Genomic DNA, 23458 nt, shown 5'->3' on the forward strand with positions numbered 1-23458 from the left:
GCCACTACTTGTCTTCTACTTTGCTTCATTTGCAAAAAGCGTAACTCTTAGTTTGACAATTTGCAAATAGAGTCATCACATCGTGCCATCAATTTGTTGCCAAAATACACACGGTGGTTGATATCCCCACAGAGAAAAGACAAAGAAAAACGTTAAGACCAACATGACGTTATATGTGGAGAAAAAATCACCTTGTAAAAAGACCAAAATGCCCGTGACGCTTAGTAATTTGTCTTCATAGGGTGGGTCCCACAACCTCAACTAAAGCCGGCTACCAATTTGCCCCATGTTTCGATAGGGTAGGTCCCACGATCTCCGGACAAGTCCATGGATTGGGGCCCACCATTTTACACCCCTTGTTTTGATGGGGAGAGCCCCTTTTTTACACCGTTGCATAACATGGCCCAAGAATGCTAGCATGTAAAGTAATGATATTACCACAATGTGTTTTTTTTTTTTTTTTCACATGGGGTAACTCCGAGAGGATATTCCCACACTGTTGATTCAAAACAAATCATTGGCCGCCATGGGTATTTTGGTCTTTTTACAAAGGTAATTTTTTTTTCTTTTTCACGCATAAGGACATTTTGGTCTAAGTAAAAAACAATATACCTAGGATATTCTAGTAACAAATTGATGCCGTGACTTGATCTGCAAAACTCACTCAAATGTGATGAATCTATTTGCAAATTTTCAAACTAGAAGACTCCTTTTGCAAATAAAGCAAAGTATAATACTTTTTTTTTTTGTGGCAAAAATCCTTCGTTTTAATTAGCTTTCACAGCCACGGGTAAACATTCATGGCTGTTTCAAAGGATCCAACGGAAATCAGAAAATTGGAATACAAATTGAGTAGGTAGTGGGGATATCAGCAGCCTTGAAACAGTAAAAAAGAAAAATTGGAGGACAATGATATCCTCCAAGAGCCGAGTGAATAGGGACGGGGAACCAATGGGTTACCTGTCTTGGAATTGTTCTTTTGCTTTTTTGGTTGCATCCTTGCACGATCTTTGCTCTTTGTTTGGTATAGGATGGAAAAGATGAATGAAATGGAATGTACGACACCCATAAACTATATTTTATTTGTTTGACAAACAAATTAAATTATTCCTTCCCGGAATTGGACAAACCTTATTCGGCCGGAATCTGATGTAAACGAGCCGAGCCGAGCCGAGCTTGGCCAGGCTCGGCTCGGCTTGTTAAGCTCAAAAGCTCGAACCAGGCTCGGCCAGGCTCTCGAGCCTTCCTAAGCTCGGGTTATATTAAGTTCACACCCCTCATCTTCCCTGGACAGCCTATCTAGTGTAATTTGACTACTTTTTTTGCACTATGGGGGTCCAAGTAACAAATGAGGTTCCAAAAATGAAGTGACATATTTTGCCTCCCCCTTTCACTCACTGGATAACCCTTTTAGTGTATATATTAATATATAATATATATATTTAAATATATTAAATTCTTAACGAGCCGAGCCGAGCCGAGCCTGGCCTATATCGGGCTCGGCTCGTTAAGCTTAACGAGCCTGGCAAGCCGGCTCGGCTCGGCTCGTTAAGGATTCGAGCCGTGCTCGAGCGAGCTTCCGAGCCTGAGCCAAAATTGATCATGTGCACCTCTTCTTTCTCTCTCCTCTGTTTTTTTGTGAAGGGAAATTGATATTCGCACTTCTTTGAATTGATAGCTGCACGCTTCACATTATTAAAATTTTAAAACTTAGTATCGTTGGTACCTTTTTTGGCATTTATGACAGCTAATAACAGCTAATCAGGTTATCTTATTGGATTTGCTTTTATTTTTTTGCCCCCAATTAGAAAGCTTATGTGTAAAATAATGAAGAAGAGTGTGATTACAAATGAGATAGACCATTGATCAATACATTAACAGAACATTCCATCAAGGTCCCAAATCAACGGACATGATCACACGATGCCAAATGTAAAATGCATTAAACCATAATGAGGTACCTTATATTGGGCCCACACACCCAACGTTAAAATGTTTGGACCATTCATGTTAAAGGACCCACCATAAAGAAAGATGCCATATCCTAATACGTTCAAAGGTGTGGTGATTCCATTCCCAAAGTGGGCTCAATTGTGTGGATAGGCCCTTTCTCGATCAGGGAGGGGACCGATATCATTTTCTCTTTCAACCACAGGCGACAAAACACATCCGCGATGGGGCCCATCAAATAACTAATAGAGATCACTAAAATGATGTGCTAAAACATTTATCCACCCCATTAAAAGGAGTTTAAGAAGGATTACTTACCAGTAAGTATTTGAAAAATCATCTCCGTAAAATTATCCGAACTCTATGATCTATAAAGGAACAATGTACATTATAAAACTCTCTACGAATCGGAGAGCTATTGTCATCTTATGCAGATAAATTTGGGACGCCTCCAGAAACTCGACCGACCCAAACTCGACCGACCCAACCTTAAAATACCCTTGGTTGTGTTTAGAAATCAAGTGTCTTGGGTTGAGCTTGTTTTCATGTTGAAAAACTTGACCCATTCTCAAGTTGGGTTTAAATAAAAAAATCTAGAACCCCACCCGATGCAACCCAACCCGAGCTTCACAGCATAAAAAAAATTTCTCCAGCCTTTACTATAAATAAAAGTTAAAAAACTAAAGGTTAAAGAGTGCTGCTAGGGAGACCGAGAGTGGAATAGGAGAGTACAACCGAACAAATCCCCATACGCCACAGGATATGTAATGGGTTGATCGGTTCATTGCTGTGGGACCGAGTAACTTTAATAAATAAAAATGCTGAAAGAAGATTATTTATGGGGCACAGCCTGTAAGTTGTGGGCACACAACGAATGAATGGGTCAAACCATCTAATGATGTGGGGCCCTCCATATTTCTTGTAACACATTACCTACATGCAGGCACCGTAAAAGAAATTTTCAAAACGAATAAAAGGAGATTATATCGGCCCCACTCTTCATATGATACCAGAGAAATTATATGATGAATGAGCGGACATGTTCGTATTCACCGTGGGATGACAAAGACGAGCATTTAAGCTCATTCATCATGTATTCTTCTGTTATTATAACGGAGAAAATATATGGTGGAAGGCCAAACGTGCAGCCAAAAAAAAGTGGGATCCTCATTGTTTGGGTGATCTAAACATTTCTTTTGTTGTTGGCCCCCGATGTAGATAGGGTGTGCCCAGATGGTCCTAATCCTCTAATCCGAGAAAGTTCTTATACTGTGCTGTCCATTTTAAAACTCAAAAATAGAGGGGTTAGGAACATCACATGGAGAAGATTTTCTGGGCACACCCTATCTACGTCAGGAGATTCAGGACACAACAAATGTAGGGTTTCACACACTGTTTTTTGGGGTTCTACGTGCATACACAGCCTACCACCCTATAATTTCTCACTATAGCTATATTCTACTCCTCTGTTATTACTTATTACGAGAAACCATACTCCTCTGTTATGACTGGCTTATCTAGTTGATTACAAGGTAATGCCAACCCAAAAGCTTTAACGAATATCCTAGTTCAGATGAAGAGAGTGAAGACGAAGAGACGGAAGACGAAGAGTGTGAAGACGACTCTGGATCAGAGGAACCTGAAGAGACTCCCTCACTTCAAACAAGCATAAAAAGCCCTGGAGTCTCTCCAAAAAAGAATGTATCCTAAGCGGAAGATCTCAATGAAGTCCACCTGATTCAAGCCGAACATGAGGATAACGGTGAAGAGGAGACCCCAGATCTCGGACAATCAAACTGGCAGGAAGTTCCCAGGAGAACCTGGCCAAAGCGCTCACAAAGAGCCCATCTATGTAATTCAGAAGTATTGATGATTTTGTTCTCTTAGGCTTAGTGCTTGTCGCTCTTATTTGTAGAGCCTTGGTTCCCCCTTCTCGCTTGTTCCAAGTTAGGGTTGGTTTGTGATCTTATTGTTCTATCTTTTTCTTTATCTAATAAATCGGTAGGGGTCCACGTTAAACCCTAGCTTACCCATTAAAACAAAAGGTAATGCCTATTCTCTCTTATTTTCTCAGGTTTCTATGGATCTTTTTCGTATTGATCATCTTATAGCCTTCTTTCTCGTTCTCCGGTTTCTTACTTTATATAGTTAGGGTTAAGGTTTATATATATACTTGACTTGAGATAGGGTTTCTTTTTGTTTCTAGGCATTGCCGAATCAATTGCGTGTTGATCATCGGTGACGTCGTGACGGTGGTACATGTAATTTTGTTTACGGATCTCTTCATGTTCTACTTTAGATTAGATTTTCTGTTGATTTCGTAAATTTAGGGCTTTGCTTTTTTTTTTTTTTTGAAGATTAGATTTGTCGTGTTGAAAATCTGCCCCCAATCCGATCATCCACAAATTAAAGGAGAAGTAAAATAAGAAACCAAGCCATGATGAACACCAAGATTTTACGTGGTGTCGCAAGATGTCTATATCCATGGGCGAGAACACGATCTTCCATTATGAGAAAACAATATATAAGGACTACAATGGATTAACCCAAACCCACAAACCGCAACCCTTTCCTTGCCCTCAACCAAGACCATATCCGAGAGGGACCCAAAGGAAACCCCAAAAGAAAACCCAAGAGGAATCCGAGAAAAAACCCTATCTCCTTCTCTCTCTTCTTCTGTCTCTCACCTCCCAGTTGCATTTGACACACAAAAGGGACTCCTACCACTCTCAAGAGAACACAAACCTTCTCTTTATACTAGGTTTCCCTAAAACCTCAAAAAGCTTTCTATTTTGCCTCTCCACTGTAACCCACAACATGTGGGAAACAAGGTAACTTTCTCAACAATCTCCACCATGGGTTGTTTCCTAGCCATATGAAGATTATCCGTTAATGTGGCCACCGGTCTGCTGGCGCCGCAAACTGCCATTGGCCTTTTGAAGTACTAGCTTCATACACTCGAATCATTCTGGTTCTGATTCTTCCCGATTCGATCAACACAACCAATGCACATGTATAGCTACCAACCTGTTGACTCACCCAGTCAACTCTGGAGAGGGATCCCGATCCGTCCTCTCCATCTCAGGGACCGTTGCCTTCTCACCATCGTTAACAACCTGGATACTAGTCTCTGCACCAACTGCGAAAGAGACCCTACATGTGCGCACGCCATTACAATGTTTCTAACTATTTAAGATCTTAAGAACACTAGTCACTGTGTCTCTGACCGGATGATATAATCTGTCACCCAAGGAAACTACAAGGAAACTACACCTACCTTTGTATCCTGGAACGTATCAAAATATTCCCTCCTGGAGCATACATAAACAGAGCACCCTAAATCCAAAATCCACTAATTATGAGGAGTGTGTGGAGACTGTGAGAACGCCTCCACCCTCTTCGATCTGACCATTTGTTACTGCCACCACCGCATTTGTAGCACAGTTGTCCGACTGGTCAGCGCACTTCGTACAATCCCTCTTGATGTGGTTGTATTTCTTGCAGTGATAACATTGCACGCTCTCGAGTCAAGGGAAATGATGGAAATATCCCAAATTGAGTAAAATGACCAAAATACCCCTGATTCAAGGGAAATGACCGGAATACCACTATATCTAGTAAAAATGACCCAAATATCCCGGAGTCATAGAAAATTACTAAAATACCCTATGTCAAAATCAAGTCTTGCAAGCATCGTAACCCTTCCACTTACAAGATTTGAGGGGGCATTTGTTGAACTCGAATTATATTTTCTTAAAAACGAAGGGATAAGGATAAAATCCCTTGTAAAATAAGAAGAGAGAAAAAGGTGTTTGCGCTTTATGTTATTCCTAAAAGTAAAAGGGATAAACATAAACTTAAAATACTTTAATAAAAAAGAGAAAAAGTCGTCAACTAAAGGTAAAGAAATCCCTAAATTTAAGGAAATGAAAACTAAAGAAATGAGTCGTCCACTTTTCAAAAAAGTGAGTTATGTAACTCCCCATGAAGGGAGAGCCGTGATCGCGGAATGCAAGACAAGGGATGAGGTGGCATTCACAACGGCTCCCATAAGAGAAAGTTGAGATTATGGATTGAGTGATAGATAATGGATGAGGTGGTACTTGCCAACGAGTCCAAAAGAATTCTATAAATAGAGGGATCGGAAGATCCTTACAAAAAGGAATCCGATCTCTCGAAAAAGAAAGCAATGCAAAGGAAGAGATGAAGAAAGAAAAGAGAAAAAGGTAAAAAATATATATTTCTGAAACTATTAGCTTTTCCCTCCTTTTTGCAGACTTCCCTGGAGAAGGAGATAAGTCCTTTTGAGTCTCTCCTGCGAGACTCAAAATGAAGAGGACCTTTATCTTTTGAGAGAAAGATGATAAACATCTCTTTAGGATCTCTTCCTGTAGACTCCAAAGGGAGAAGACCTTTCTCTTTCGGGAGAAAGATGATGAAGATCTCTTTAGAATCTCTTCCTGGAGACTCTAAATGGAGAAGAAATTTTCTCTTTCGGGAGAAAGATGATGATCTCTTCCTAGAGACTCTAAAGGGAGAAGACCATTCTCTTTCAGGAGAAAGATGATGATCTCTTTATAATCTCCTCCTGGAAACTCTAAAGGAAGAAGTCATTTCTCTTTCGGTACAAAGATGATGAAGACCTTTCTCTTCCAGGAGAAAGAGGATGAAGTCCTCTTTAGAGTCTCTTCCGAGAGACTCAGAGAGCAAATGCGATCTTTTCTCTTCCAGGAGAAAGATGGGATGACTCAAAAGAGTTCATCTTCCAGGAGGACTCTCTTACAAAAGAGTCAAAATAAAATCATCCGAGATGACTCAAATGTGTCTTTCTTCAGGGAGAATCCTTTACAAAGTGTCGAAATAAAGTCATCAGGCATGACGTAGAAATAAAATCTTCATAGAGTCAAATTCACTATTTCTGACATAGAAATAAAATCATCATAGAGTCAAATTCACTATTTCTTCAGGACTAACAGAAATTCTGCGTCCAAGAGGATCTGTTTACAAAAAAATTAGATTTTTCAAGAAGTCCCTCTTTCTTGAAGATGAATAATCAAAAGTTGTTTATAGATATGGAACTTCTTGATGGATAATCAGAGGTATTTTCTTTTTCAATAATTGTAATTGACGGCCGATACAGCCGGAAGTGTATGTCCCCACAAAAAAATAATAAAACCTCTTCTTGCAAGAGGGAAAATTGATCTCAATGCATTTTATGTGTTTGATTCTCTTTTTCATGCATGTGAAATTTGTTGCGGATCAAGTTCTTTGTTTTTTTCATTGTTTGCAGTATGGGCTGAATTCAGTTCAGTGTGCCTTCCCATTTGTTTTTCTGGAGTGTGCTTTTGTTAGTCACCTTTATTTTTTTTACTATGTGGAAACGATACATGTATGCCTTTCTTTTTACCTTTTTTTGGGTGCTTTTACATTCAAAGCCTGAATACAAGTATGCTATTAGCAGCATACTTACACCATTCAAAAATAAATAAAAATCAGCAGCTTACTTATGAATTCTAAATCCGCTAAATCTTGAATGAAAGAAGATCACGATTTTTCCAATAAAAATGTTTTTTTTTTTTTTTGAAAGATATTTCATTGATATTAGAAAGGCATTGGGGACCAGGAGTCCCGCCCTGCATTACAACATATCAATAAGACTGGACCGGGCATACCCGGAGCCAGAAGGGGTATAACTAACCAAAATACCTTTACAACAAAATAGAATTTCCTTCTCTATACCCTTCAGACCCTCCTATGATTCCAAAAGATTGCGGCATTCCTCTCTTTTTAAAACCAAAACCCACTTCTCAAGTTAGTGCCAATAGTAACAAAAACCAGAAGTCAATAGCAGCATAGGCAAAAACAGCCAAAAGGCCATTAAAAATGTTTTAATCAAGCATTTTTCTTGTTGATCATCTCTGAAGTTCAATGAAATGAGTTATTATAACTTGGTAGCAGTTGGTAGCTAGATTTGATGTTCCAGGACAATTGTCCAGTCGCTACTGTGTTTATGCTTAATACCTTTATGTACGGCAAGTTGATCATCCTTACATGCTGCAGATGATGAAGTTTGGGTTGGTTTATAATTATGGTAATATACCATGTTTATGTTATTTGAACACGGACCTTTATTTTTTGAACGCATTCAGTATATTTCAATCTTAAAAATGGCTGGTGAAGCTTCTAACAGTAAAAAAATGTTTCACATGGCAGCCTGACATGGACAACAGCCTATTTGAACTACTAGTTATGTGGGTGCTATTTGGTAAGGGGGCTTGTCCTTAGGCAAAATTCTATAGAAAGAGCAATGTGCCCACCTTTGACGAGATGATCACTATTATTAGTGATGAGTTGGCTGAAAAGAAAAGAAAGACCACCAATAAATGCTTTTATGAAGCAATGGCTGATTTGGCACATGCAATAAGAGAACTAAGCAATAGTAAGGAACGCTTTGTGAAGAGGGTACTGGATGAGATTATGAAGACTCCAGATGTTGATGATGTTTCATTTAGAGAGAGAGAGAGAGAGAGAGAGAGAGAGAGAGAGAGAGAGAGAGAGAGAGGAGTTTTGATGGAGGGAGAGATAAGGCAATGTGGTTAGCATATGTGAAGTATTGGTGCTTGAGTGGCAAGGATGCTTAGTCTACTATATTAGACACTTTATGCTTTTTTACATGTATTAGTTTACTTTCAATTTTGTCCTTTTAATAGAAGTCACCCTTGGTGGACTAGGATGATTAAAAGGTTGATATAGGGTAATACGAATCTCTCATACTCCTTACATTGATATAGGCTAATATAAAAATATATTGTTCAATGAAAATGTTGTTCGAGGGCTTTTGCATTTGGATTGGTGGTCTGATTAGTGGGCTACGGAAGCCTCTTCAACTTTTGGTAACCCCATGTCTTTTGGTTCCTCAGGGATGATCCTTCTTCTATATATATTTGGTTCAATGTATTCTCTAGATACTGGTTTTTTATTTCATTTCATTTTTGAAGCCATTGGTCCTTCCATCAGGGATCCATTGGTAGACCTGTCATTAATATACATCTGACCCTGATCATTAATCTTTTGGCTATTTGGTCCTTCATGTGGGGGCCACTATCAGACCACTCATTACTATGGACATGCCTGACACCCCCCCCCCCCCCCCCCCCCCCCCAAACTCCAACACACACACACACCCACCCACCCACCCACCACACTACACTGCTAGCCTTATGATTGTATGTTTGTATAATTGGTAAGCTCACATGCATGTGTGCTCCCTTTTTTATCCATTGGAGATCTAAGGTCTGCCTATCTTACCTTGATTGGTCATTGGGCTTTCAATGTAGGCCCAACTAAATAAATTTCTATAGAAAAAAATTCCTTTCTTAGATTGGTAAACCAATCAATAGAAAAAAAAAATTCCTAATTTCAGCGACAACCTAATACATGCAACTTTGTGGGGTGTCGTTTGAACACATAGCATGAAAGGATGAAGAACACAATTTTCAGCCTCATTCTCATTTGGTGGGAGGTGGGATACCTATATACAGTTCACCAATTACAGATTTTATTAAAATTATGTCCCCAAAATCCACCCTCTTCAGTGACAGATTTTATTAAAATAAAGTCCTAAAAACCCACACTCTTTGTTACTATGTTCTTTCGTTTCAGTGATTTGACCTGCTCGGGTTCATTTGGGTTGTATAAACACTAGGCTCAAGTGGAGTGTGTGAAATCTCCTTTTTTTTTGTAGAAATGGGTGTGTGAAATCTCTTTTACATTAAGAATATTCTATTTCATGGAGAGAAGTCTTTGGTGTTTTTATATATAATAGTGAGACATGTAACTTTGGTTGAGTGTGTGAAATCTCTGTTTGATAAAAAAATATTCTATTTTAAGGAGAGAAGTCTTTGTTTTTTTACTTTTCCTGTTATAATAGAGAGACTTGTGACTTTGGTTACGACGTTATGTAGAGAGGTTGTGTGTGTCGCATCAAGTCATTTGACAGGGTATGTGTGGTGGGTTGAATTTGGATGGGGTGATTTTGTTGACTTTGTATGTTTCGTTCAATCTACTACTATTCTGATATTTAATTAAGGGAGCTGATGTTTTCCCCACCTTTTCATTTTTCTTTTTAAACTTTTACATTTGCTACTGCGTCGAGTTATATGAATTCATGAATTGATATCTACAAGAAAAAAACCCTTTCAGCGATGGTAATATAAACTGCTGTTATTGATCTACCGTTGGAGACAATTTTTAGGGACACCAATAAAATTTGTCATTGTTAGGGACGGTTTCAGAATTCCGTTGCTCAAAATCAATTATTATCGATGATTTTTCAGTAATCCATTACTAAACGTATATTTGTTCTATAATATTTAGTGATGGAAAATATATCCGTTTCACAAAGTATTATTTGAGATGGTTTTATTATCCGTCATTTGAATTTTTTCACAGCCCCACTCAGTTCTTTCTACAACGATTATTATTTGTCGTCATCTCTCTATAACCGGCGATGGTTAGGTTATCTAGCTAACCGTTGCAAAATCAGCTGCCAGAGACTCTTAGCGACGCTACTAGATATTACGAAGGATTTGTTTCCATCGCAATATATAGTGGGGGCTCTCATAATTAATGCTCCATAAATTTATAATATCTTATATCCTATTGCTAGATCAGAACCGACATTGTTCCTATGTTGGTAATTTATAATCTCTTATTTCTGATACTTACAACTAAAAGAATAGAAAAATCAGATATAAGAGAGTACCTTCTTAGAAAATGTTGTTCCAAGTACATATACTATCTGTAGGTATAACATAAGAGAAGAAAGAGAAAAAAAAAGAAAATAGAAAAGAAAACCTGTGTCAAAATTCACAGATCTTAATTGGATTTCATGCCACTAGCATTCTAACTGGATTGGAAGGTGTGTATATACAATATGTTTTTAACCAGTGTCAGATCATCAACTCATCTCTCAAATGACAAGAAGTGTAAGACTGCTCATCTCCACTCTTCCCACCCTCTTTCTCTCAGTATTAGATGCTAAAAAAGATAAGAAATTTAAGGGGTGGTGATAAGGGGTAGAGAAATTGCAAGGTAAATCATGTGATAGACATATTTTCTAATACTTAACATGCTCTAGTATTTTATATAAAACGATGCGACCAGGAATATAAAATATAAGAGTGCCAATTATATTTGTCTTTTTTCAAATGTTAGGAATAGCCTTGGGTTTTTGTAAACCACTTCAGGATATAAGGTATCGTCCAAAACCATGATGTAGAAGATCTAGCACCACATTTGAGGAGATAGGGAGGGAATGGGTTTTCATTGACAGTAAGTGAGAGAAAGAGAGGGTTAAAGCAAGAGAGTGTTGTTAGGTGAGAGATGGGACTTTATATAGGGATTTGGGATTTAGATGTCTCCTTTGTAATTCCTTGCATTTTTGTTCCGTAGTAGGATATCAGTTCTCGCTCTGAGGAAGTATATTTTACATCAAAGTTTATTTATCTTGTGTTATTTTTTTGTCGGTGGTTTGTCAGATGTTATTTTGCACTCGGTTTTTACCCAATTGTTTTGTACAACGTTTTAGAGTTGTGAAGAGGTGCAGGGAGGTACAGGGTAATCTAAAATGATTGCAAAGAGCTTAGCCTCAAAACTTGAGATTGAAAATTTTGATGAAAAAGGTAGCCTGATTCTTTGAGAGAGAATGGTAAAGGATATCCTAGTTCAGTAGTGCCTACGTTAAGGGTTGAAGGAAAAGAGAAACAAGTCAGAGAAGATCGTGTATGATGGGTAAGATGACATCGAGTTGAGGGCCATAAGCACAATTATGATTTGAATTTATAGATATCGTTATGTTGAACAGTATGGTAGAGGCATAGTTTTAAAACTCCCCCACATCATCGTGAACTCTCCCAAGTCGACTCCATTTTTCCTTGGCTATGTTCCACATTTTGCCCTGCAGAGTCAATAAAAACTCCTTTAACTCTTCCAAGTTATGACCGCGTCAACCGATTACTCAACCGCGTCAATCAAGTACTCGACTGCGTCGTGCTGAGTCAACTAGGATTTTCTCCAACCGTGTTTTGATGCGCACCTGCATTTTGAAACGCTGGGTAGAAAATTCAATGTTGCAACTTTGTCAAGAGAAAGTACCCATAAAAAAAGTTTAAAAAACTGTACATGTCAATTAGCTTGACCGACACATTATATTATATCTGAAGTGTCAATTGCATGCTGAAGATATAAGGAGAAAATCTTATAGAGAATGTGATTATGTCCAATTGGATTATGGATCTGCTCTGAAAATATGAAAGAAGATGACAGCCCTTTATGCTTCTATTCCGGTAGGATATAGTAAAACTGGAAGTAGGAATGACCTTTCTCCTCTATCGAGATTAGAATGAAGCCCAACCTAGAGGGTGATCAAGATCATGGGTTAACTGTTCATGTTGAGAAAGGTTGTCTGAGAGAGGATCCAATAAAGGTAGGTCAAAATATAAGGTTAGAAAAAAGGCGTGTGATATTATCATTGCAAGGAATCTGATCACTTAAAACCAAATTGTCTAAAATGTGCTTGCAAGGGAAACAAAAATAATTCCAAGAATACTATAGCAGTAGTGGTAGACGGTTAAAACAATGTTATTGGAGATGTTCTCACTGTCTTCACAGGTAATGTCGCTTCTCCTTATGAATGGATTCTAGATTCCGAGTATTATGTTCATGTATGCTTTAAGATTTAATGCTTTGATATGTTCCAAGAAAATGATAACGGTAGTATCTTTGGATGAGGGTTCTACTTATGGCATCACTATTTAGGATAGTAAGATCATGATATTTTATGGAGTGTTTCTCACTTTGGGTAGAACTCACCCTTAAAAACTAACCGTTAAGGGGAGGGTGCCCAAGTCCTTATACGCCCATCCACATCCATTCACTTTTCCGATGTGGGATCGTTGCCTTTGCATGGAACCCCCAACAATCTCCCACTCCACGCGAAAGTAACGTGGACATTCTCCCCCTCCATGAGGCGGCAACGTGAGAACTACGAGATCTTCCCCGAAGGTTTTTTCTCCATCCTCGAGGAAATAAATATATACAGGGGTTACCGAGAACTTCCCCGTGGGATTTTCTCAATCCTCGAGAGTACACAGGAGTTACCATGCCCCGCCGATACCACTTATTCAGACCCGTGTTGAACTCACCCTTAAAAGGTAGCTGTTAAGGAGAGGGTGTCCAATTCCTTATAATAAGCCCATCCACATCCATTCACTTTTCCGATGTGGGACCTTTGCTTTTGCGAGGAACCCCAACATAACTAAAAGAGAGAAGTGTGGTGGAGTGTATCAACTACTAAGGAATGTGGTAGCAAATAGTATTCATAGCATATGAATCTTGGTGGTTAGCAGGAAATGGGTGTAAAGAAAGATAAAACACCAGTGCAAGCTTTCTTCCGTAGTTGGAGCTAAGATAAGTGTTACAAGTTTTCAAGTGGCTGAAAATGATAGTGAGTTTTATGATAGGTGAAGGCAGATAGAGGTCCATCTCCAGAGTTGACTAGAGGAGATGATTTGCAATGACAACGGGCAGGGAAGGGGGTCAATAAAAAATATTCAAAGTAGCTTTGAAACAATCCAAGGTAAGGATTATTGGGGTTTTGTCTTATTTTAACCGTTAAGGATTAGCATACAATTGAAGGAATGGAGAGGGCTCTCATCTTGTGTGAGAAAGATTTGTTTTATATATTGAGTGCATGTAAACATGTTTAACCATGCTAAGATTTAACTATATATCGACACACAGGAAGGAGAGAGAGAGAGAGAGTGTGTCCAATAACTCGGAGGTTCCCTGATGTGCAGTTGCGGAGGCAAAATCAACAAAATAAAGAAGAAAAGAGCCCTTCGATCACCGTTGTGGGGAATAGAATACTTCGATTACTGTCGAAGTATATGAGATTTAATTTTCGGACCGCATGAGAGAGAGAGAGAGAGAGAGAGAGAGAGAGAGAGAGAGAGAGAGAGAGAGAGAGACCATTACAACTATGGTTGGATAAGATTTTTTTTAGCTGACTAGAAATTAAAAATAGTTCTTAGTGCCGAGAATGTATTAGCAGCCATATCCTATTTTATCATTTGCTGAGCAATATTAATCAAAGCATATATGTGAGTACATCAAACATATTACCCATTTCCCTCCCTCCATTGACAATAGATATCTTTATAATCAGTACAATCTCTAATTTTGCTGGTCCATTTTGTTGCACGACTAGTCAGTCAGAGAGCTTTTGCCCCGTTTAGTTGTATGTATAAGTGGGTGGACGGCTCATTAGAGATGGCTAAGAGAAGGTCCTCGACTAAACCAATCCACCTTCTTCAACGGGTCTGAATCGCACTCCTAATTTCTGCAAATTCATGTCACCACAACACCAAAAGTTAGAGGAAATACAACACTCTATAGAGAGAGAGAGAGAGAGAGAGAGAACAATTGAACAAGACGTAGAACAAGTTGTGGAGCAATTCATAAATCATCAAAATCAAAACAAGAAAAGTCAGAGGGCCAAAGCTTCAAAAGTCCATAACGCTTGATCCGATCGTTGGATCAATGCTTGTTGGATTATGGCTTATGAGCTACGGGGAACTAACTAACATATTGGAGTCTTTTGGGCCCGATTTTGAAAAAAACTTAGGGTGAAGGTCCGTTTCCAAAATTTCTGCTACTTTATTAGACTAAAAAATAGGATTCCCTGAAGCAATAAATAACCGTTTCTAAAGTTTCTCATCACTCCGTTTTCCGCCCGATTTTTTTGGCGAGAATGAGAAGTGTCGCCGAACACGCCCTTAGTCAAATTTTTATGTTTTAATTCAACTTATTTTTTTAAGAATTTTCCCCCCCTTTCATAGGATTCCTTCTGAGGCTTTTGAGTTCTATTTTATTTAGGAAGTCTTCTTCAAGAAGTTAAAGTCAAACTAGGAGTCTTGATTAATAATACTATATTTGGTTAGTTTTTCTCACAACGAGTCAAATTGATTTTAATGGCATTGTAACCAACAAAGAGTCAATGATAGTTTTTATGGAATATAGCCTGATTTTATTTATTTTTTCTTGTGGAGGTTTTTCTTGAGATTGAGGACGTGGTCTTCTAATTCTTAATTTCTTGATAAAGAGATGTGTTAATTAATTTATTCCAAAAGAAATAGATCTTTAAGATAATTCCATTTCATTGCTATATAATTTTGAAAAGGTCAGTATTTTCCTCTAATTTATCTTACATTAATCAAATGTTTTATTCTCCTCTAATTTATGAGGTCGAGATTTTGTCTTTAAGTCAAGCTATATACAAATTTCACGCATAATAATGGGCTCTTGAATATTTTTAAAAAATAGAGTGTGGCCCACTCAGATTGGACTATCTAATTCTAGGCCATTCATTTGTTGGGTCCAAACGAATCATCTCCATAAGATGAACCAAACCCTCCGATCTGTAGAGGGATGTCACATCGGAGGTTAGGATCATCCTATGGAGATGATTTTTGGGGCACGGCTTATTTATGTTTGGGCCCTACAAATGAATGGCTTGGATTATCCTATGGAGTGCGCCCTATTGTTTTTTTGTTTTTTTTTAAATCCTTTCACATAACTGCAGACACAGTAGAAGATATTATTTAGCACCCCAATGTTTGCTATGGTGGACACATTTAGGCCAAACCAAGGTTTAAAATTTTGGTTTCGGTACCGGCTTCGGACCCTGAAATTTCGGTCGAAATCTGGTACAAAAGTCGACATCAATAATTTATTCAATATTAAATTTCGGTGAAATATTAAATTAATTTTTAAAAAAAACAGATTTTTTGGGTCAAATTTCGGAAAAACCGAAATTTCGGCCGAAATAAATGGCCGTTTTGGTTTTTAGTGGTTTCGGTGTCGGTCTCCACCGAAATCCGAAAATTTCGGTCCGAAATTTAAAACCATGGGCCAAACTGCCCGTGACAGGAAAGGTCGGAAAATGTGGATCTTATCACGATCCGATGGTGATGGAAAGTATGTCGCTTACTGGGATTTGATCCCACCACCCCTTCGAAATCGAAATGAAAAGCAAAAGTAGGGCCCACAACTTTTTACTATCTTTATGTGGCCATGTTGATCATTATCGGTTCATATTCGAACAAAGATTTTATATTATGTGTGCGTGTAAAATCCTTCTTTTTCAAAAAGTATTGTTGATCGCACTTCATAGAATGATCCAAACCGTTAATTTGTTGGGCTAAAACGTCAATTGGCTGTACCCCAAAAAACATTTCCATAGGAAGATCCTAACCCTCCATCTATAGAGGCTATTAGAATGATTTTTCGGGTGCAACCTGTTTATGTTGTGGCCCAACAAATGAACGGTTTGGATCATCCTTCTGAAGTGGGCCCATGGTACCCTGCATAAATAAGATGGGGCCCTCCATTTGTTGAAAGTTGCCAAAAGTGAATTTAATGCATTTGACTTTTACATTTTTGGTGCATTTTAAATGCACTTGGTGTGTTTCAACCAAGGGGGGGTGTTTGCACGAGTGATTTGGTGCAATTCTCATTTACCAAGGCACATATATGGGCTGTTCAATCAAGCGATCATAACCATTCATCCATGGAGATCTGCCATGAATTGCTAACACGGTTACAATGTTTTGATTCAAGAATAAATTGAGGAGGCAAATGCTTGAAAAAGTCGGAAAATATTTGGAAAGGGTGTGACAAAATTTCAGAACAAAACAAAAGACAAAGTTCGCACTACTCTTCTCGTGATTTGACGTAAAAACGCGTTAAAGTCTGCCACAATTCACGTTATAAGGGGTGCGGAGTATCCTGCAGGGGGTGCGAATTTATCATCTCCCTAAGTTAATTAAAAAACGATTCGACTCGGTAAAATAAGACGGCTATAACTTGGTGAGCGGACTCGCTACATACCTGACGCGGCTTGCAAAGCTCCTCTATGTTTCTGAGTCGACTCTCACCGCTACTCCTGTTGTTGTTCCCTTCAACACCCTCTCCATTATAAGCAACACAAAGCTCCATAATCTTCTCAGCTGCTTCTCCAGCATCTTTACTTTCTTCTACCAACTTAGCCACCTGAGCCTTAGGCAATCTCATCCTAACCCGAACCGACCCACCCTCCGACTGGGAAGGCCCGGTCTCCGCCGTCTTTACAATCGAAAGGTCAGACATAGACCGACGAGACAACATGAGGCTCTCAAGCCTCTCCTTAGCACTCATATTGATGACCCCAGACCGGACCCGTCTCGGAGTCTTAGGGTCCGGGATCTTCGGTAGTTGCACTAGAAAGTATAGTCTTTTTGGCTTCAAATCCTGCTCGGATTCTAATGGCTTTGCTCGGACCCCCATGTGTCGGACGGCGTCCGAGTCCATCAAAACGTGTTCTGGGTAGTCCTTGAGCACGTCCGCGACTCGGACCGGAATCTTGAATTTGAGTGTTTCCCCGTCTAATTTCATCACCTTGGCTGTCTTTCTTCTTCCTCCACCCAAGCTGTTCCCCATTTTTATTTATTTTTCTAACTTGGGTTTCTCTACATGTGTTTTTACATAAAGTGTGGGAGGGTTTTAATCGAGAAGGATAAGAACGGTTGGTTGTTTGGGTCAGAGGTCAAAGAAGGAAGGCAAAATGAAAAGGGCCTGATGCTTCCAACATTGTTACGTGCGTCTTTCATTTTCTTCAAAGCCCCACGTTGTTGTTAACTACCGACGGCCAATTTAATTGCTTTTTTTACAATGTAACTCCTATTTGCCACACCCCCGTATTTTGGTAGATACACCACCAAGAATGCTTTGATAGGGCCCATTACTGCACATTAGAGTCCACCTTTGAATGTTGGCCTTTTCACATTCCAATCGGTCTATTTGTATGATATAATTAACTATCTAAACCAGGGCCGTACCGGAGGTTCGGGTCCCACTTGCGGAAAATATGCCTCATGTTTTCTGGCGGTATCTTGAAACCGAAAACATAAGCCCATGTGGAAAGTTCAAAATCAATAGAGGGGAGTGTATCTACCAAAAGGAAAGCGGGTGTAAACAACGAGAATGAATTTATATGCTGTGTTGCCTTATAGTCCCTATAGATCAGAGGGTTAGGATCGTCCTAAGGATATGATTTTTTGTGCCGAATCTATTTACATTGTGGGTCTACAAATGCACGGTTTGGATCATATTTTGAAGTGGGCCGTGCAATACTTTTTGAAGAATACTAGACGACACAGATATAATAAGATCTCGTAAAGAACAACTTTCCTTTTCAGAAATTTTATGCGGTGGCCGACCGCGAAGTCTAGTGCGGCCGGTACCGCCCTTGAAATTTGATCCAACAGCAGCCCACCTTTAAAGAGGATATATGCTGTTGTATTAAAGATCAAGGGTGGTACTTTTGTTATACCACCCACTTTTTAAGAGGTTGCTTCTTGATCAAACATCAAGGGTGGTACTTCTGTTGCACCACGCCTACGCCTTCTGGATCAAACATCATGGGTGGTACTTTTGTTGCACCACCCACACTTGGCGGCCCACTCCATAGGATGATCCAATCCGTTCATTTGTTGGGCCACAACGTAAATAGGTTGAGCCCCAAAAATCATTTCAACAGGGTGAATCTAAGTTTCTAACCCTTCGATCTAAAGAGGGACTGCAAATTATGGAAAACTCTATAGATTGGAAGGTTAGGATCATCCTAAGGAAATGGTTTTTGAGGTCCAACCTATTTACATTGTGGATCAACACCATCCTTCCAAGTGGGCAGTACAGTACTTTTAAAAAAATACTAGACCACACGGCCCCACACCATGTAAAATCTCGTAAAGAACAGCTTCCCTTTTCAAAACACCATATTTTCTAACGTCTCCTTGTCCACGATACCTTCCGGAGAACAAGGCAGAAGCTACGGGTAAGGGGAGTTCGATTACAAAATCATTAACTTTTCTTTTACACTTTGACCCGGACGTAACCACGGTGTGTACTCGGTGAAATTGATTGAGATTCCTTCGCGTTATATAGAAGATTTGGATATGGTCCGTTTTGTCAAGCGCGGATCCAGGGTTCAGAATTTCAAAACCTTTGAATTTTTTTAACACGAGTCGTAGAAGCTACCGAACCAATCATTCATTTCTCTGTTTTTTTTAAAACTTTGGTTGTTGATTATAATTAATGCTTAAACCTTCAACGGTGAAATATCCATGTAGAGGCTCTTACTTCCTGTTGACTGTGGACAATAACTGCTCCCACTGTTGATGTAGTCCAGTATTTCAAAGAGAACTCTGCCATTGTCAACAAAACCCATGTGTTTGATTTCACCGTCACTTTTGAGAGTGGGTAGAGGAGATACAGTTCTCGGTTGAATTTGGGATTGAAACCCATACATAATGTTTGGCATTTTCCACCGTTTCAGTTTGATTATCTGTGCTTTATTGTCTTTTATGAGGGACAATTGGCATGCAGGTCATGCCTAAATTTAAGTCTGTCCATACGTGCATTATTCATGAAATGAAAACTTGATGGGTAGATGATGTATGTTTGCAAAGGGTTGGGATGGTGGTGACGTGTAACAGAGAAAAACTGTTAGGTACCTAACTATTAGGCCAAAAGCTCTAAAACCGATAGAACCCGTTAGGCTATCCCCTTTAAAACATGTCCTATATCAGGTTGGGTACCACCTAGTCCTATACCTAGGCAGGCCCCAGTCAAGACAGTAACATTCCACCTCGCTTCCGCATCTGCCGTCCTCGGTGGTTCACTCTGTGAAAGCTTTCACTCTGGCCTTTTTTCTAGGTAGTCATTTCCATAGTTTGCCTCTTCCACGGTGGCCCACTCTGTGGTAACTTCACTATGACGGCTTTCACTCTGACATTTTTTTACCAAGTAGCCCTTGCTAGGTAGTTCTCTCCACAAGTCACCTCTTAACTGACTAAAACACGGGATGTGTTGGCAGCGCCGATACCAAATGTTAAGTATCTAACCAATATGCCAAAAGCTGAAGAGTTGATGGAATGCGTTAGGCTAGGCCCTTTAAATTTGACCCATACTAGATTGGGTTCCATAAAGTCTCATACCTAGGCAGGCCCTCACTCAGGACTGTAAATTGTATTTGCTTTTTTAAAGAATTTTTTATGAAGTATAGAGATAGTAAGAATCTAAAGCATACGCTCTGACGACGGGGAGAGCAAACAAAGACAAGTTTGATATTAGACGGACGAAAAGTTGCAACAAAAACGGGTCGCTACCTGCAGTGGGACCACGGGGGCATAAGGACCACTTTGGATTCCCTCTAAAAAGAGAAGTTTGATGAGAAGTGGAAATTTCCCTCTAACATTTTCTTGAAAACTTCTTGGTACTCGACCGGTTAGGCAAACAGAGAAATCGTGAAGTGAAGGATTCAAGATATGATTTCTCATTGAAGCATTTCGTCAAATAATTGCTCAACAAGATTTAAGTACTCACAAAAAGGGCAAGAAATTGAATATATACCGCCTGATCTGAAATTGCAAAATCCTTGTAATTTAAGATCTATGTAGGGATCTCTCAACCAAGGCATGCAACAGGTTGGTCCTTAGCTTGAGAGAGAGGTCCTGCACTAATGGACTTCTTTGGATTATTGAATGAAACTTTGCCTTTAGGCTTTCAAGTTCTTTGAAAACTATTGAGTTGCTAGGATCATGGTTTAAAATTTCGGTTTCGGTAACCGTTTCGGACCCCACAAAAAACTGAAATTTGGTAATTTGTTCGAAATTCAGACAAATTTTTTGAAATTTCGGACTGAAAAATTCCGAAATTTCGGATCGAAATTTTGTAACCCTTTAAAAAAATAAAAATAATGGCATTAATCGAAATTTTGGACCGAAATTACCAAAATTTTGGACCGAAATTACCAAAATTTCGGTCCGAAATTTGGTAAATGGCATAAAAAGAAATTTCGGTTTCGGTCGGTCAAAATTTAAAACCATGGCTAGGATTAGTCTCTGCAGATTTGACTTCAACGGAATCGAAGTAAATCTCATCCCCTTAACGAAGTATCATATTACCTATGACGGTGATCAAAGGGCCCATTTTCTTCTTTATTTTATCTTTTTGCATCTGATTTAGGGCAGCAAAGATCCTCCGGATTTTTTTAGGACTGCATCATAAAGAAATGAAAGTCAATAAGAGGAGAAGGATAGAGGAAGCCCATGTAAGGAACGAACATAAGCCAATTAATGATTATATGTAAACAAAATTAGTTCTATTGGAAGAAATAATTTCATTTGCAAATAATGGCTGTAAGTGTTTTTCTAATCTTCAAATGACATGACTAATATCATTCAAATAGATATAGTGGTCCATTTTACCAATAAAATTAAGTTAAAATATAGAGAATTTCTATTACTCTTGGATAATTACAATGAATCCTAACAGTGCTTATATAGAGCACTTAAGGAATAAACAAAGAAACAAAAAGATAACAATAGAAGGAGATTATGCTAATCTAATTCACTTACCTAATCTAGCTCAACTACTTAATCTAACCTAACCATATCAAATCAGAAGAGATCTTATTCTAAATGATTTGATTTCATTCTCTAATATGCCCCTCCTCAAACGTATGTGGATTGAAAAATCGACATATGTTTGATTACAAAAAAATCCCCAACAACAAAATAGAAATTTCAACTAGAATTTCCCATGAGAAAATTGAATCCTTCGATTTGAAGAGCAATGCCAAAATTTGATGATGAATATCCCCTGATATTGTTGCCGAATGTGAAGATGAGTAATTGCCGAGGAAAGAGCCGCTTGTAAGATGTGCCGCGAAAAGCTTCAATGAACTGGATTGGACTCAAGCCTGAATGGGCGAGTCGTCTTTAGGCCGGTTTTGAATACCGAACCTATGGACCAATTCCGGAATGGGCAAGAAATAGCCTCGATGGGCAAGACATCATGGGTCGGCTTTCTTTACCGATCCCCACGAAATATAAACAACTTTCTCAGGCATGCACCTCAAGGAACAAGGCATCTCAACCGAGTGGAGGAATTATTTCAGGCAGGCACCTTAAGAAAGGCACCTCAACTGAAATAAAAAAAATTGAAAGAAAACGAAAATAAGATGAGTGATAATGAACGGCTGATATGGCGGCAAATATCAGCAATAATCAACAACATTGAGGTTTCTCCTTGTCCATTGACGTGACTTTGGATCGGGCATGGAAAAGAGTGCATTGAAAATGCAAGGAGAAAACAGATGATTGCTGGAAAATTATGATCTTTGTTATAGGAGTGTCAATATCAAATTCAGGATAGGTATTTTGTAAAGGACAAAGAGGGGTGTATTGAATAAAATGGGATATGAGAACCAAAGTCTCTGTTTGTGGAATCCACGAGCCATAATATCACTGAACTTGGGAATACAAACATCTGGGCAGTCATGATGACTGTCAAGAATGAAGAGCGTCCGCCCGAGAACGGAGCTCTCCGAATTGTTCTGAGGTCCGATCGACCTGCTCTGATACCATGATAAATTTAGAGAGTTTCTATTACTCTTGGATAATTACAATGAATCCTAACAGTACTTATCTAGAGCACTTAAGGAATAAACAAAGAAACAAAAAGATAACAATAGAAGGAGACTATGCTAATCTAATTCACTCACCTAATCTAGCTCAACTACTTAATCTAAACCAATCATATCAAATCAGAAGATTTGATCTTATTCTAAATGATTTGATTTCATTCTCTAATATTATTTACAAATAAGGCTCTGTTTTGGTGGTATCCAAAGAATTTATAAATTCACCACCCCAACAATGCTTGTTAGGAACTTAGGATATGATGTTAATCAACCTTGTGTCACGCATGGTATACATGAGTGATAAAGACAATTAACTTGGTGGATCTGTCTTCATCCAATTCAACACATTCACTACCATACACGTGACATGCATGGCCTAGAGCACCGTTCTTTATTTCCTTTTTGGGGGGAAATGATGTATTCGCCCCATTCTTTTCTTCCCCTGGCCACCCCTTATACTCTTATAGTTTGAAAAGAGTCGTGAGAATTATGCTTAGTGGCGTGGGCGAGGAAAGAAAAGGAGACGAATAATCGAATATATCACACTTGCCTACGTTTATATTTTCCTGTTTATAGAAAACCTTTGATTTATCTGGTGAGGGCGTATTCTTCAACCCTTCTCATTCTCAATCTCATTCTTTAGACTGGGCGAAACGGGCAGAGAATTACGTGGAGCGACTCAACTTTGCTCTAAGAATTTGTAACGCGAATCAGTGGGGACCAATTGTGAATATCAAACGGAATATTGGACTCAACATAAACATGATTTTGAGTCCATTAATCGGTTTGGCACAGTGGCACTCACAATCGGTTCTCAAAATCCAAAAGAAACAGGGCCAAATTGTGGGTGTAACCACTAATGACTGATCATTGGATTCCACACTACATCTTGATGAGGTATGTTATCAAATAATGTGGCACTAT

General features: G+C 38.9%; 1 protein-coding gene across 1 annotated transcript; it reads right to left on the reverse strand.

The window, feature by feature from the left end:
• Positions 1-13989: 13989 nt before the first annotated feature.
• LOC143877687 (uncharacterized protein At1g66480-like) lies at positions 13990-17675 on the reverse strand. Its single transcript, XM_077379878.1, has 2 exons — positions 16900-17675; positions 13990-14350 (listed from the first exon to the last, which is right to left on the reverse strand). The coding sequence occupies exons 1-2, from the start codon at positions 17485-17487 to the stop codon at positions 14303-14305; spliced, it is 636 nt and encodes a 211-aa protein (XP_077235993.1). The 5' UTR covers positions 17488-17675; the 3' UTR covers positions 13990-14302.
• Between the last annotated feature and the right edge of the window lie 5783 nt (positions 17676-23458).

This window comes from Tasmannia lanceolata, unplaced genomic scaffold (assembly GCF_043159265.1).
Source record: "Tasmannia lanceolata isolate RefF3 unplaced genomic scaffold, GAP_Taslan_0.1 ptg000005l, whole genome shotgun sequence".
Classification (NCBI taxonomy): Eukaryota; Viridiplantae; Streptophyta; class Magnoliopsida; order Canellales; family Winteraceae; genus Tasmannia; species Tasmannia lanceolata.